Here is a 15,409-nt window from a genome sequence, read left to right as displayed (position 1 = left end):
AAAGGAAGAAAAAAAATCAGGCCTAGGAAAAAGAAAAAACTGAAAGAAAAACCGAGACAAAAAGATAAAACCGATAGATAAAAAAGAAAAGAAAAAACAGACGGAACTTTTTCACAACCAAGCGGAGGTTCCAAAACACCTAGCTCTTTAGAAAACCGCCCCAGTGCTGCATGGGCCACCACTATCGTATCGCTCGCAACGATCGACAAATAGGGTTACCTCGGTTCCAGATAAATACCGTATACATGTCTCAAAAACAAGATAAATACCATATACAAAGACCAGTTTCCGCTGGGATTTCAGCTTGGTGCAAAATCATGGATAGTACGCATTTCTGACTTAGAAAAGCTACTAGGCTCATAAATGAACAAACAAGATGACAGTACATGACAGTCAGAGTCGAACGGTCAATGTTTATTTGCTAGAATAAGTCACTCTTGTATTTCTCTTCGGATACAGTTCTTCCCCTGGCACATCTAATGGCTTTATGCAGTTTTTACATCAACTGTGGATGAAATTGAAATTCTTAGTGTTGAGGACAGTTAATCTTGTCAAGACTGGAGGGACTTGCTATAGCGCTCCTTCGCGAACGCCACAAATCGTTCTAGCCCATTGAAAAGTAAACCTTCCAGAAATGGTTTCAGGGCCTGGTGAAAAAGGATGGTTGGATTGCTCAACTTCACGGATTTGCGACAACGAAATATTAAAACATGGGATACTGGAGAATAAATAATAATATGCGTGCTCGTTCGCTACTTACTGATGCAACCGGGGTCAGAATTTCAGGAACTTCATAGGCCACTGTTAGCTGCACACAATGGTGAAGGAAGATCAAGTTGTGAAGAAGAAGCAGCTCATATTTGAGTTACAAAAAGTGTCAAATTCGCAGGGCAGAATGCTCACTTGTACTCTACAAGAAGATGAACTCTTAGGGAAGAATCGGACAGCGCCCCTGCAACAAGTGAATTGCGTTATGCCAACTTCCAAATAAATCAAAAAGTAGCCAGCTCCATGGGCCAAACACAGATTGAAATAGGAGTCCGACAGAATTCAGCTAAGTTCAGAAGTCATGTTACTTATTTCCCATTCTTCTTTCCAAACAATTACCTGAAAGGATCTCCAGCACATGCAGTAGAATTTGTATAAAATTCAGTTCTGAGATGCTATCGGGGGATGATCAGAATAATGCCGAAATTGATTTCTTTAATAAGTACTCTGTCTGTCCGCTCCACATGATATAGTGCACATTTTTTTCTCAAAAGCCAAACTTCACAAACTTTGACCAAGTTTATAGAAACAATTATCTACGTCTGTAATATCAAATATATACCATATGAAAATATAATTCATGATTAATATAATTATATGATTTGATATTCTAGATGTTGATAAATTTTCCTATAAACTTGGTCAAAGTTCACTAAGTTTGACTTTAAAAATATCTAATATGCACTAGGCACTATATTCACTGATGGGATGGAGGGAGTACACTTGTAAGCTGGAACTTATCTATGTGCAGACAAGTTTGTTAGGAACAAAGAGAAGGGGGGAATGCAGGACCTCCACGGAACTGGTTGAATCTTGGAATGAATGACTCGTTGTAGAAATAAGATGTTTTCTCCTTCTTCTCTTTGTATTTTAAGGTTTGCGGCAGCTGGGATTTTTTCTTTTTATTTAACTTTGTGAGTCACTTGTAATTACGGCAATCAAGAGCCGGGAAAGCTATATTTCTAGTCAGCTGTGAGCCTGTGATTACGTCAATTAAGATTTTTTTTGCCCCGCAAAATGAGTTATTTTCATTTTGTGTTGTCGCGTCAGTAAACTACCTTGTTATTTTTCTGAATACTGTTTAAACCTTAATATATGTCTTATGTACATCCATGCTTCTGTAGGACTCAGTGTCAGAACTTACCTTCTAATCTTCTCTCAAAGGAACTTTAGACGCGAGGTGAAAAGGTTGAGTCTATTCCACAAAATGTTGTGTTGCCTCAAGATTTCTTAAGAATTGTGCACCTATGCGTGTGTGAATTCACTACTTAGCTCATCAGCACCCGCAAGTCACAAATGTGCTTAATAGTAAGATTTTGCATATATATTTTTTAGCCTTAAAATGGCTCTGTTTGGATTTCAATATTGGGTTTATAAGCAAACCCACCAAATATACTCTGTAGTAGCTGCACAAACTGCATGTGTTTCCTCTGGGCTCATTTTCGTCTTCATTGACACCTTTCTACATGGTAGCCTGCAGGAATTTATTTATGAAGTTCCTTGTGTTTCTGTTTGTGATGCATGTAGCAGCCAGCCTGCCAGAGTTGCAAGGTAATAAACTAAAAAGGTTGCAAGTTAAAGCATTCCACAATAGTTTTCTGTAAGCCTGAACATATTCTATGTTCACATTTTGAGTTTTGCTTCGGTAAATTTAGTACTCCCTCCAATCCATATTAATTGTCGCTGATTTAGTACAAAGTTTTACTAAATCAGCAAAAATTAATATGGATCGGAGGGAGTACTAAAGTTACAGTTGTACAACATAGTAGGAAGGCTACCCCTAGTCTTCCTATGGGGCGATGATAGAGAAGCAAACATAAGCGAGAGGAAGAGAGACAAACGGGTGAAGAGCGGTCGGCACAACAATGGGAAGCAGTAAAAAAACCATGGTGGATGTGGACAAGATGCACTAGGAATAGAGTCGGATCGATGCACAGTAATCTTCACAGAAGAGAAAGAAGTCAGTGTTTGACGCAGTCATTGTCGCTCTTGACAGACATGACTTTACACACATGTATACGGAATAGGACGATTTGGTCAATATTTTTAGATATATCTTTGATATTCCATAGCAACGCACAAGTAGCTTACCAGGTCACTGTATTATGTGGTACTCCCTCCGCCCCAAAATTCTTGTCTTAGATTTGTCTAGATACGGATGTACCTAATACTAAAACGTGACTTGATACATCCATATTTAGACAAATCTAAGACAAGAATTTTGGGACGGAGGGAGTATGTTCTAGACATGGACTTTCTGACCCTTGCAATGACTGATACTTCTCTTACTATTTTCATTACATTTTTATAAGTTTCCTTGAATGTCTTACTGTCATTCATACTGCCAATTAACTTCTTATGATGACAGTCTCATGATACAGGGCATACATTTTAAACAAGCTTAACTTATACAACGGATAAATAAGTAATTGCTAATGTTGGCATATTAACTTGAGACTCAGGTCAGATTCTACTTGCTTGTGTAAGGTAGTGTTCTCACAAAATACACGCCAAGGTAATGTCCTACTCTTATTTCTACTAGTAAGAACTTGAACATCAGATCATCATGTTGTGATGAGAATGTTTATCATGTTGCCCAAGACAGTTACTAGCCCACCACATGATTTGTACATCAAAGGGGAAAGGGAGCCTGTTGCATATCATATGCTGACAAAACATGAACCGTACTGCAAGATCTACAAAATAGGTTGGCAATTTGGAATGCGCACTGACAAATATAAATAAGATGTCCTTGATTGTATCACCTGTTGAATTTCCCTAGTTATGTGTGATTCGTAGGAGCATTTGTTGGTCAAATAATTCAGGTAAAAGGCGGTGTTCATATGCAGAAATCATAGCGAAGGTCAGTTGAGAGCCTTGCAGTTGCCTCCCATGCTCTTGTGGTTTGAATTAGTTTTCTAATATTGTGGAATTGGCCACCCTCAAATTTGGATTAAAGTCTCCAAATGTAAGACTACTGCATGAGTGTTCTCATAGCATGTTTATCTCCAAATATGAGATAAGCTGAATTTCTCATAATATCGAGAAAGGCCAGGCTCAAAACATGTAAGACTACTGCATTTCTTAACGTGAGAATAATTTCTAGTAACCTCTATTTGTTGGGCTCCTTTTTGTGTTTTGCCTTCAATAGATACTACACGATCATCTTTATATTGCAAATCTTTTTTTTTGCGGGATCTTTATATTGCAAATCTTGAATAGTTACTACTTGCCGAACATGCTTCTATCAATCATAATACTGAATTTTTTTTGTGTCATTTCAAATGTCTGAGAAGCTGAATTTCTCATAGTATCAGCAATGCCCACTCAGAAAATTGCAAGCTTGCTATTTCTTTTATAATAGTGATTCCAGTAACCATAGTTTGCTGGGCTCCTTTTTGTTATCTGCCTTCAGTATATACTACAGAAATCATCTTTGTAGTACAAACTTGAATAGCTACTAGAACATACTTCTATAAGAGCTGACACTGTTACATTTTTTATATATAAATGATATATAGAGAAACTAACCCTGTTTTCTCCGGCCACGTGCAGCATTTCGGCCACTAGATAACTACTCTATGATATGTGCTGTAACTTGAGCGTGCAATAAATTAACTTCCTGAAGAACTACAAGGAAAGTACATTGGATTACGTTTTGAATTGTAGGAAATAATTACATGTATGGCACCTGCAGATGTGTACCCAAAACATATATGTGCGATTCGTAACCAACTGGTGTTCCTACATCATTTGTCAAGCCTTATATTAGCCTGAAGCCCAGGGGTGCGAAAGGTGAGACCTTTCCGCTCGTCTCTTTCGCTGGGGTTGCGGCGGGTCTCGGGTGAGGTGGTGTCAAGGTCTTGGATGCCGGGGCGGCGGCCCTGGTGGTGGCAGCGCGGTGCTCTTGGGCGGAGCCCGTGCCTTGGTGTTGCCCGGTCACCATGGCCGTGTGGGCGGCGTGGTGGTCGGGGGGTGGCGTTCGGTGGCGGTGGGTGTTGGCCGAGGTGAAAACCTGTTCTATCTTCGGACGGACCGGCGGCGGCGAAGATCGTTCCCTTCTTGAAGGCGTCGTCGCGGCTCTCATTGCCCGTCATGCGGCTCCAGGGGAAACTCTGATCCTCGGATCGGGCGGTGGCGGCGCTCCGGTGTCGTGCCCTTCCTGAAGGCGCCGCCTTGGAGCTCATGGTCCGTCATATGTAGCTTCATCTCCTCGTGGTGGTAGTGCTAGGGGTGGTGTTTCTGCGCTCAGCGCCTATGTATCCTGCTCTGGGTGTGTGCGTGTGTTGCGGTGGCGTGTGTTTGTACTGGATGCTTGATGATCGGTGCTTTATATATAAAGCGGGGCGAAAGCCTTTTTCGGTAACTTATCCGAAATAATGTGATTAACTAATAGTAGTGTAACTGTAAGACAAATAACTTTTGTCTACAACTACAATCCAGTACCACCTCTAAGTCAAGACTGGACACAACGCCCACAAGATGAACCTTCCACAACATAGCCCATGTTCGCTACAAGAAATGGACTATGATAGTGAAGGTTCATTTTCATCTAGAAGCCCGTCCTAAATTTTTCGTTCCATGGCAACGCACGGGCATTCAGCTATTATGTATGTAAGTCTGGATTGGTTGAATAATCACCTGTTAGGAAGACCTTCAAGCGATCGCCAATGAATCTTCTGATTTTTAGTTGGCTGATACAGAGGAAAGTTTTATTAACTGGATATTCACTCTCAGATCTGTAGAACCTTTGTCATAGTATGTACTTACAGTCATGTTTCGGGCAAGCCAAGAAAATTCTACATCCCGACCAAGTATTGCATACTTCAAAGTCCAACGTGAAAGTTCCGGTTTATCTTCAAGGACCTGTAAATTATCACGCGCATAAGCATTTGTTGGTTAAACTGAAAGGGAAAGCTTAGTTTATAGAAAACCAAGTTAATGAAAAGGAAACAGCACAGAAGAGACATGTCGGTCATTATGGTTCTAGCTACAGCGAATTCTAGTGGGTGTTGATGATCATATATGCAGAGAATAGAAGCCTAATGATATTTTTTTTTCTTCGAAAAGGAGGAATACCCCCGGCCTCTGCATCTAGACGATGCATACGGCCACTTTATTGATTATTAACACAAGACCTTACAAAGTCATACAACAGTAAGACCAAAGCCACCATCTTCGCAACCTCTGTCGCTACTCCTATCTAACTGATGAAGGGGCGCTGATGGTCTAGGCCTAATACCAAACAGACCTCGCAGCCAATCCTAACATCTGAGACCTGAGGTCCCAACCAGGACTCCTTCCGGGTATGGGCACCCACCAGTCCGGCGTGCTCTTCAACCAGGCCCCCTGCCGGGTATGAGGCCGCCGCAGCCACGTACCATCAATCCATCTTCAGAGCTGAACTGTTGCATGAACCGTGCCAGGCCTCACTGCCATCGATGCCACCACGACGTCAGACAGCGCCACCATCCTGCACTCGTCCATCATCACACGCCCACCGGCGAGACCCCCGCTGCTCCATGCCGCTGAGACCCGCCGTTGTCGACGTGCCATATGCGACGCCGCTCCTCCTTTTGTCCCCTCCAGCCAACACTTGCTCCAAAACGATGCCCCCAGGAGGGAGAACGACATCGAAACGTCGCCATCGTCCGATCCGGTAGATCCAGATCTAGGGTTTCCCCCGGAACCTTTCGATCAGGTTGACGTGACCTGCAACGACGATGCCTCGAGAAGGGAACGACGTCCGAGACGCCGCCATCGTCCGCCATGACCGCAGTCAGACGCGATTTTCACCGGAAGCCACGGCGTCCCGATCTCGCGGTTGGCTGGAACGGAGCCCTCCGCCGAATCGGTGACGTTGCCGCCGATCCGATCCCACCGCCGTGCGACGCCCCCGATGGAGTTCCCGATCTAGATCGAAGACGACCTCGACTGGATCCCTGCCACCAGCACCGCCACACCGCGCCACCTCCTCCTAGCCCAGTCGTTGCCGGATCCAGCCGTCCCCGCCTTCGGGAGACCAGCCGGACGAGGCGCCCCTTGTCCCCGAGCTGACGTCCCGCGCCGCCGCCACGAGGACCAGAGGAAGGAGGGAATGCCCCGCCGCCGCCCGCGCCGCGCGGGCTTCGCCCGACAGGCGCACTCCGGCGGCGGCGAGGGGAAGGCGACGCTGGGGAGGCGACGGCGGCGGCGGCCGATCGGGATCTCCCGAGGCGCGCGCGCGGAGCGCGCCGCGGGAGCGGGAGGGAAACTATCATGCACGTACACAATCCTAATGATATGACCAGAGAAGCTTCTACACATCATACATCAACGGGGAATGTAGACATATATTCAGCGATATGCCACTGCAAAGTTCCATTCAATAGAAAAAATGGAATTGCTAACTTGCTGCAATTTTTTAAATGCCAGTGTGAGCCATGAATAAGCAAAAGCAGCCAAATACTAAAATATATACCCATCTAAAGGATGGAAGGATGACACGGGTGGAAGTTCGATGCGTGTTCGTGACAAGATTGGAATGGAGATTGATATAATTTGTAGGTTGCAATGATAAATGTTCACTCCTATTCAGGTATAGAATAATTCGGCCTCCAACCATGGTATGCTAAAATAAAAGGAAAATGATGTGCAAGAAGAAAAGGGCTAACAAGCACCTTGACAGTTGATATGAATGGCATCCATTGAGGAATAGTCTCACGTTCGGAGTAACACTGGTAGGCCACTGAACATGGAACATCAACTTCAATCTCAGTGCTGTATCCAAGAGAATGTTCAGTCACCGCGAGGGGAGAGCAGATGAAAGAAAATATGTATTGCAGATAAGCATGGAACTATCAGCAAGCTGTGTTTCTGGAAGCGTGAATTAACTAAATAACAGTCAACGTCTTGTGAAGGTGCAACCATGACTCAGAATGTCACATACAAAAAGAAGGGCAAGATGATCTCTTGAGTGCAACAAAGGATAGAGGTTATGAGTTTTGCTTCGGTACACCCCCTCCTAAAAGTTTGCTCAAATCTTAAAGCTACTTAAAAATGATATTCTCGTACATTAATGATCAACTAATTATAATCCCTATTCCCCCAATAGATCAAACAAGAGATCAGAACAATATCAACTTTTTGATTGATGTGATAATTTCTAATCTCCACCTTTAATCTGCATCGAAATCTGTAAACTTTTCTAGCGGGGTGTACTGAAGCAAAACTCAGAGATTATATCTGAGAACCTTCTCAAGTACCCTTACAACATTAGATTCATTTCAACACTGAGAAATTAGAGTCCAATTGAAGTGAACCAGCACTAGCAAATTATCCATCACAACCATGAGCAAAAATTCACATGTCAGAAATTCCCATTTAAACCAAATGGCAATACAGCGATTCAAAGCAATATCAAACTACTGGCATGGACATGGAGGGTTGGGGATACCTGCACTCCTGCCACTCCATGGCAGGGGAGAACAAGGCAGGCCTCGCCCTTGCCCTGCTGCTGCTATTGATGCTGCCACAGCTCGCCTTCCCCTCCCCTCCCCTCCTCCTCATCCACCACCGGCTGCTGCTGCGGCCGCCGCTGCTGATAAAGAACACCTTGCTCTGCGATGACCCGAGGCCCGGAGATAGCGAGGAGGGGCTCCCCCTTCCCGCGGCGGGGTGGTAGTAGCAGGCAGCTCCGGTGGCCATGGCCGTTGCCCGCTCCTCCCCTCTCTCTCTCTCTCGTGGCTCGTGACGGTGCGATGTATTGTTCTGTGACTACTGACTGCTGTTTTTTGGAGACCACACGAAGCTTTTCCTGCTACTAGGGTGCTTCGGCTGGTCAGGCTGAGCTTTCAGTAGCACCACAGTGGCGGAACGTGACAAAAACAAGAGAAGGGAGACCGAAATCGCTGAAAAATACTCCTACGTATATGTCTTGAGGAAATATTTATATCCTCCACTATTTGATCGTGTGACTTTATTTATATCTTGTAACATTGGCTGAAATGCAAACCGAATCGCTGAAATTCAGTAATTTTAGTAGGTGTTGAAATATTTCTCGAACTGAAATTTATAAAACCATAATTGGGGGTACGGCGAGGGCTCATGTGCAGACCCAAGAGGACCGCAACACTTGCAGATATTGCCGCCGCCGAAGCGCGAAGCTTGCGCTCGGCACCACCTCCACCGCGTTCTGTGTGCAAGCCACAAGCCCCTCCACGACGAGGACTCCATCACGGTAGGCCAGGAACTCAAGATCTAGATCAGGGCTTGACCGTCACCGATGGCGATAACCTCGCTAGGATCGCCCACCACAATTCACCTCATCATCTACATGGCCGAAGCACACAACCAACACCAGTGACCATGCTGCTCGCCGGAGAGCCAACTGTATGATCGATAAGTATGTCTAGAGGGCGGAAGGGGTGAATAGGCTACTAAGCCAAAAGAGGGATTCGCTAGGGGAATCCTATCTCACCCTACCTTTTCTTGTTGCAGCAGAGGGTCTTTTGTGCCTCTTAAAAATCCAGAATCAGTCATCGCATATCAGTGAGATTAAAATATCAGAATCGGTACCATTGATGAGTTGCTTACTCTTTGCAGATCACACTATGTTGTTATTTAAGGTTAGTGGCAATGGTGCTAGATTGGTGTTCTCTTTGTTGGATACTTATTGTCAGGTGTCAGTGTAGGGGAACGTGCTACACAACAACAACAACAACAACAACAATAAATTACTGCAAGATCACACCCATGAACACTATGAAGATGGCGGGTAACGATCAAACTCACCAGCTAGCAGAGTAGCGGAAAGCGGCGAAGAAGTTGGTGCAACGTGACGATTTCCATAGCTAGTGATGCGGAGCATCCTACGGTCATCCCCATGGACCTACCATCGTCTCATCAAGATTCAAGAGGACCCATGACACGAGCACGAGCTAGAGCTCTCGAGAACGAGGTGACTTCCTTCCTTAGTGATATCACACATGATCCTCTCGAGACATGGCTACTACCTAACTCCGATATGCTATGCATGATTTGGTATCAAGAGGACCCTCCCGGAGATGCTCATGAAGACGGACAAGCCGCCAAGTTCATGGACGGGGAGAACCAACGGAAGGAGCCAAGTGCAACTCCCAGGACCCAGACATCCGGCCAGGACCCCGGACATCCGGCCCCTGGAAGCATCACCAGCGTCAAGGAGCCGGCCAGGTCTACAGGCCCCGGACATCCGGCCTCAGCCCGGACATCCGGCCCGACAGCCCGGACATCTGGCCCCCGCCCGGAAATCCGGCGCCCATCACAGAATCGTCCAGAAGCTGAACCTTGCCAGCCCGGACATCTGGCCAAAGGCCCGGACATCCCGCCCCTTGCCCAGACATCCGGACCCCGTCTATCCAGAGAGCATCCAGGCCAGCCATGCCAGCCCGGACATCCGGCCTCTCCTGCCTGGACATCCGGCCCCTCGCGAAGGCCCGGACATCCGGCCCGTCGCCCGGACATCCGGCCTTCCCTGTCTGCGCACAGTAAAGGGCCAAAGCCCATATACCCTTTCGTCCCCCTAGACTATATATACGCCTCCTCCTCCCTCTTTCTAGGGTTAGCATTGGTTTAGCTCATATGTGAGATAGAGCATTGCTCATCCATTACGAATCTACTCCGCGAGAGAGACTGCGGCCCCTTTATAGAGAAGATCACCTTGGATTCAAGACCCCCTCTTGGGTTGCCCCATCAAGACCTCCTCTAGGAGAAGAACCGGTTACCTTTGTATCGTCCTTTGTTGGATTTGGATCTTGTATCTCCTCTCGTGTTTCAAGGATCTAGCACATGTGTGACCTAATCTCGTTGGTTTGAGTGTTTCCTCCTGTGTTTTCCCTTGTGTTCCCCGTGTGTTCTTCGTGTTCTTAGTTGGGATCCGCTCCTTTCGTGAAAGATCGGCCATATAGGGTTCCACCCTACATCATCTTGGTATCATGAGCCACGTTGATCATGATTTTGGAGCCCCCTCTCTTTGTTTTCTAGCCTAGTTTTGTTGATTTTGTTCCTAATTCGAAAATTGCCCCACAAAAATAGCCCCAACTTTTTTTTGTGATTTGTTGGTATGATGAAGTTTTGTTGGATTTGATCCATGGATTTCTAATTGCAGGTAGATCTAGCTTTTCCCCATCTTTTCCCCAATTTCCATCCACAAAATCTTCCGAATTTTGCCCCAGATTTGACATCTCCACATGGTGTTCATCGAGTTCGTCCACGGATCCAGAGCTCGGACATCCGGCCCGACAGCCCGGACATCCGGCCATCCCGGACATCCGGCCCCTGACAGGAGCACTTCCATCCACCGCTCCATTTTCCCGCCTAACTCTCGCCCAATTTTGTCCTGGTGCCCACTTCCACTTCCGCATACCACCACCACTTCCGCATACCACCACCATAGCCTTCCCGCTACCACCTCTGACAATTTTTCAAGTTTTTGCTTTGAGAATTTGAGTTGCGGTTAACCGTGTCCTATTGTGTTTCGGCTATCTAGGTACGGTTCGACATCGACATCATCGCCGCTCATCTTCGCCACGGATTCATCATCAACAATGGTAACCTCATCTTGGTATCGTGATATCATTCTACTTTCGTGCATTTGCATTGATAACCCCTTAGCCTTACTTTTGCGTCACTTACCCATGGAGACTAACCTTTGAGTATTGCCGGCAACGTGACTTGTGCACATTAGTGATCATACTTCCCATAGCATACATACCATATCATCGTGTTGCATATCTTGGTATCATCTTTTGTGTCACAAGGTTGTCATCGCATACACAATTGCTATCTTGGTTCGTGAAGCATTGCATGAGAAAAGAGCTCAAACACAAAGAGCCAAACAAGCTTTTAAGCAAAAGGGAAAGATAAGCAAAGAGCTTATAAGCAAGAACCATAGCATCATACAACATTAAGATTGTCATACTCGGTCATCTTGGATCATATCATCGAAATACCATACATATAGCATACTTGGGATAGAAGTCGTTGCATTTTTGCTTAGTAGGTTGTGCACAAGTTCGTATCCGCCTATTGTGCAATCGTGCTAGCGTCTCTCTAGTGTTGTGCAATAAGAGCATTTTTGTGGATTCCACATTTTGGCTCATCCCTTGGTTGCACGACCCCACTTATCTATTTGCGTGTGTGTTTCCGTGTATCATATCTTGCTATTGGTCTACTTGTTACATTTGCAAATTTGTGAATCTTTTCCAACATTATTGAGTCTCACTTACAATTGCATCAAATTTTGTGCCACCATCCTAACCGAGCTCCACTATAAGCTTTTACTTGTGTAGCTGTGAGAAACCGACAAGAATTGGTACCAATTGTGCTATTTTCTTGTTACACATTGGAGTGATCATTGATCCACCTTCAACATCGGTCAAGGTACATTTGCTATAAGTTCTTTTCTTTCTCCCACTCACAAAATTTTGTTTGGAATGATGGATAGGCCAAGTACTTCTACCAACCCACTCTTCCTTGAGCAAGACGATGACCCGAACAACTACGTCACCAAGCTACACCTATTTGGTACACAACGAGTTTTGCATGAAGAGCAACTAGCAATGAGCGACCGCATCGACAACCTTGCCACCGACTTGCGACTCTCTGAGCAACATACAAGGGACTACTTCGACAACAAGCTCGACGAACACAACCACGAGAATGACGCAAGAATGGATGAGATTCGTGCCTTGTTGGTGAACCGCTCTTCTACCACTTCGTCCTACTCAAGACGGAGCCGCTCGAGTCGACACTCTGATGACACTATCTCCGGCTCAAGTACCCCGACATCAAACACTATTCGTCGTGTCGCGCGTCAAGATTGTCAAGCAAACCGCAATCCACTACACGACACCGACTCTCAAGAGCATCGACACCGTCAAAACCAAGCTACATTCGCGCAAGCACAAGAACGGCAAACGCCAACGCAAACAAGAACAAGAGGAGCGTGCGCGACAACATCAAGATGCACAAGACGTCGAGGCACAACGACAAGAACAACAACTACGAGAAGCTCAAGCACTTGAGGGGCAACGTGCCCTTCGTGATTCAAGTTGAGCCGTAGCCAACCAAGGCCGACAAGCTCTTCTACATCAAGAAGCGCTTCTTGATGAAGTTCAAGAAAGTATTTATCAATCACGTGAGCATCGACAAGTTCCTCTAGTTCCTCGACAAGCTCCTCCACAATCTCGCCAAGAAAATCAAGTTCAACGAGAGCAAGACGACAATGGAAATCCTCCAAGACAAGAGCAACATGAGGTCGACAACCCTCCTTGCCAAGAGCAACAAGAGATTGTCAATCCTCAACAACATGGGCGTCATCATCCCCGACCCCAACACAATGAAGAGCAACGATAGGAAAGCTAAAGTTCACCATGCCCAAGTTCACTGGAAGCAATGACCCCGAGGAGTACATATCATGGGCATTGAAGGTTGACAAAATTTTCCGCTTGCACAACTATGAAGAAGAGAAGAAGATAGCGATGGCATTCCTTGAATTCCAAGACTACGTCCTCATTTGGTGGGAACAAGTCATTGAGCGCCGAGAGGCAAGAGGTGAACCACCCATCACTACTTGTGCGGAAATGAAGGATGTCATGAGAGCATGTTTTGTGCCTAACTACTACTGTTGGGGAACGTAGTAATTTCAAAAAAAAACTATGCACATGCAAGATCATGGTGATGCATAGCAACGAAAGGGGAGAGTGTTGTCCACGTACCCTCGTAGATCGAAAGCGGAAGCGTTAGCACAACGCGGTTGATGTAGTCGTACGTCTTCACGATTCGATCGATCAAGTACCGAACGCACGACACCTCCGAGTTCAGCACATGTTCAGCTCGATGACGTCCCTCGAACTCCGATCCAGCCGAGCTTTGAGGGAGAGTTCTGTAAGCACGACGGCATGGTGACGATGATGATGTTATACCGACACAGGGCTTCGCCTAAGCACGGCTGCGATATTATCGAGGTGGACTATGGTGGAGGGGGCATCGCACACGGCTAAGAGATCCAAGGGATCAATTGTTGTGTCTATGGGGTGCCCCCCGCCCCCGTATATAAAGGAGCAAGGGGGGAGGCGGTCGGCCTAGGAGGAGGGCGCGCCAAGAGGGGAGTCCTACTCCCACCGGGAGTAGGACTTCTCCTTCCCTTGTTGGAGTAGGAGAGAAGGAAAGAGGGGGAGAGGGAGAAGGAAAAGGGGGCTGCACCCCTTGTCCAATTCGGACCAGAGGGGGGAGTGCCTCCTTCCTTTTGGCCTCTCTCCTCTATTCCCGTATGGCCCAATAAGGCCCATATACTCCCCGGCGAATTCCCGTAACTCTCCGATACTCCGATAAATACCCGAATCACTCGAAACCTTTCCGATGTCTGAATATAGTCGTCCAATATATCGATCTTTACGTCTCGACCATTTCGAGACTCCTCGTCATGTCCCCGATCTCATATGGGACTCTGAACTACCTTCGGTACATCAAAACGCATAACTCATAATATAACCGGCATCAAACTTTAAGCGTGCGGACCCTACGGGTTCGAGAACTATGTAGACATGACCGAGACACGTCTCCGGTCAATAACCAATAGCGGAACCTGGATGCTCATATTGGCTCCCACATATTTTATGAAGATCTTTATCGGCCAAACCGCACAACAACATACGTTGTTCCCTTTGTCATCGGTATGTTACTTGCCCGAGATTCGATCGTCGATATCTCAATACCTAGTTCAATCTCGTTACCGGCAAGTCTCTTTACTCGTTCTGTAATACATCATCCCGCAACTAACTCATTGGTTGCAATGCTTGCAAGGCTTAAGTGATGTGCATTACCGAGTGGGCCCAGAGATACCTCTCCGACAATTGGAGTGACAAATCCTAATCTTGAAATACGCCAACCCAACAAGTACCTTCGGAGACACCTGTAGAGCACCTTTATAATCACCCAGTTATGTTGTGACATTTGGTAGCACACAAAGTGTTCCTCCGGTAAATGGGAGTTGCATAATCTCATAGTCATAGGAACATGTATAAGTCATGAAGAAAGCAATAGCAACATACTAAACGATCAAGTGCTAAGTTAACGGAATGGGTCAAGTCAATCACATCATTCTCCTAATGATGTGATCTCATTAATCAAATGACCACTCTTTGTCTATGGCTAGGAAACATAACCATCTTTGATTAACTAGCTAGTCAAGTAGAGGCATACTAGTGACACTCTGTTTGTCTATGTATTCACACATGTATCATGTTTCTGGTTAATACAATTATAGCATGAATAATAAACATTTATCATGATATAAGGAAATAAATAATAACTTTATTATTGCCTCTAGGGCATATTTCCTTCAGTCTCCCACTTGCACTAGAGTCAATAATCTAGTTCACATCATCATGTGATTTAACACCAATAGTTCACATCTGTATGTGTTTAACACCCATAGTTCACATCGTCATGTGACCAGGGTTTACTAGAGTCAATAATCTAGTTCACATCGCTATGTGATTAACACCCAAAGAGTACTAAGGTGTGATCATGTTTTGCTTGTGAGAGATGTTTAGTCAACGGGTCTGTCACATTCAGAGCCGTATGTATTTTGCAAATTTCCTATGTCTTCAATGCTCTG

The 15,409-nt window shown here is 45.6% G+C and overlaps 1 protein-coding gene across 1 annotated transcript; it reads right to left on the bottom strand.

Annotated features, from left to right (window-relative positions):
- Positions 1 to 396: 396 nt before the first annotated feature.
- Positions 397 to 8,559, bottom strand: LOC123070565 (uncharacterized). Its single transcript, XM_044493820.1, has 7 exons — positions 8,204 to 8,559; positions 7,428 to 7,527; positions 5,539 to 5,634; positions 5,410 to 5,462; positions 904 to 952; positions 761 to 808; positions 397 to 647 (listed from the first exon to the last, which is right to left on the bottom strand). Exons 1-7 carry the CDS (start codon positions 8,452 to 8,454, stop codon positions 552 to 554), a joined length of 693 nt encoding a protein of 230 aa, XP_044349755.1. The 5' UTR covers positions 8,455 to 8,559; the 3' UTR covers positions 397 to 551.
- Between the last annotated feature and the right edge of the window lie 6,850 nt (positions 8,560 to 15,409).

Source organism: Triticum aestivum, chromosome 3B (assembly GCF_018294505.1).
Source record: "Triticum aestivum cultivar Chinese Spring chromosome 3B, IWGSC CS RefSeq v2.1, whole genome shotgun sequence".
Lineage (NCBI taxonomy): Eukaryota > Viridiplantae > Streptophyta > Magnoliopsida > Poales > Poaceae > Triticum > Triticum aestivum.
This window is presented reverse-complemented; position numbering and strand designations above follow the sequence as displayed.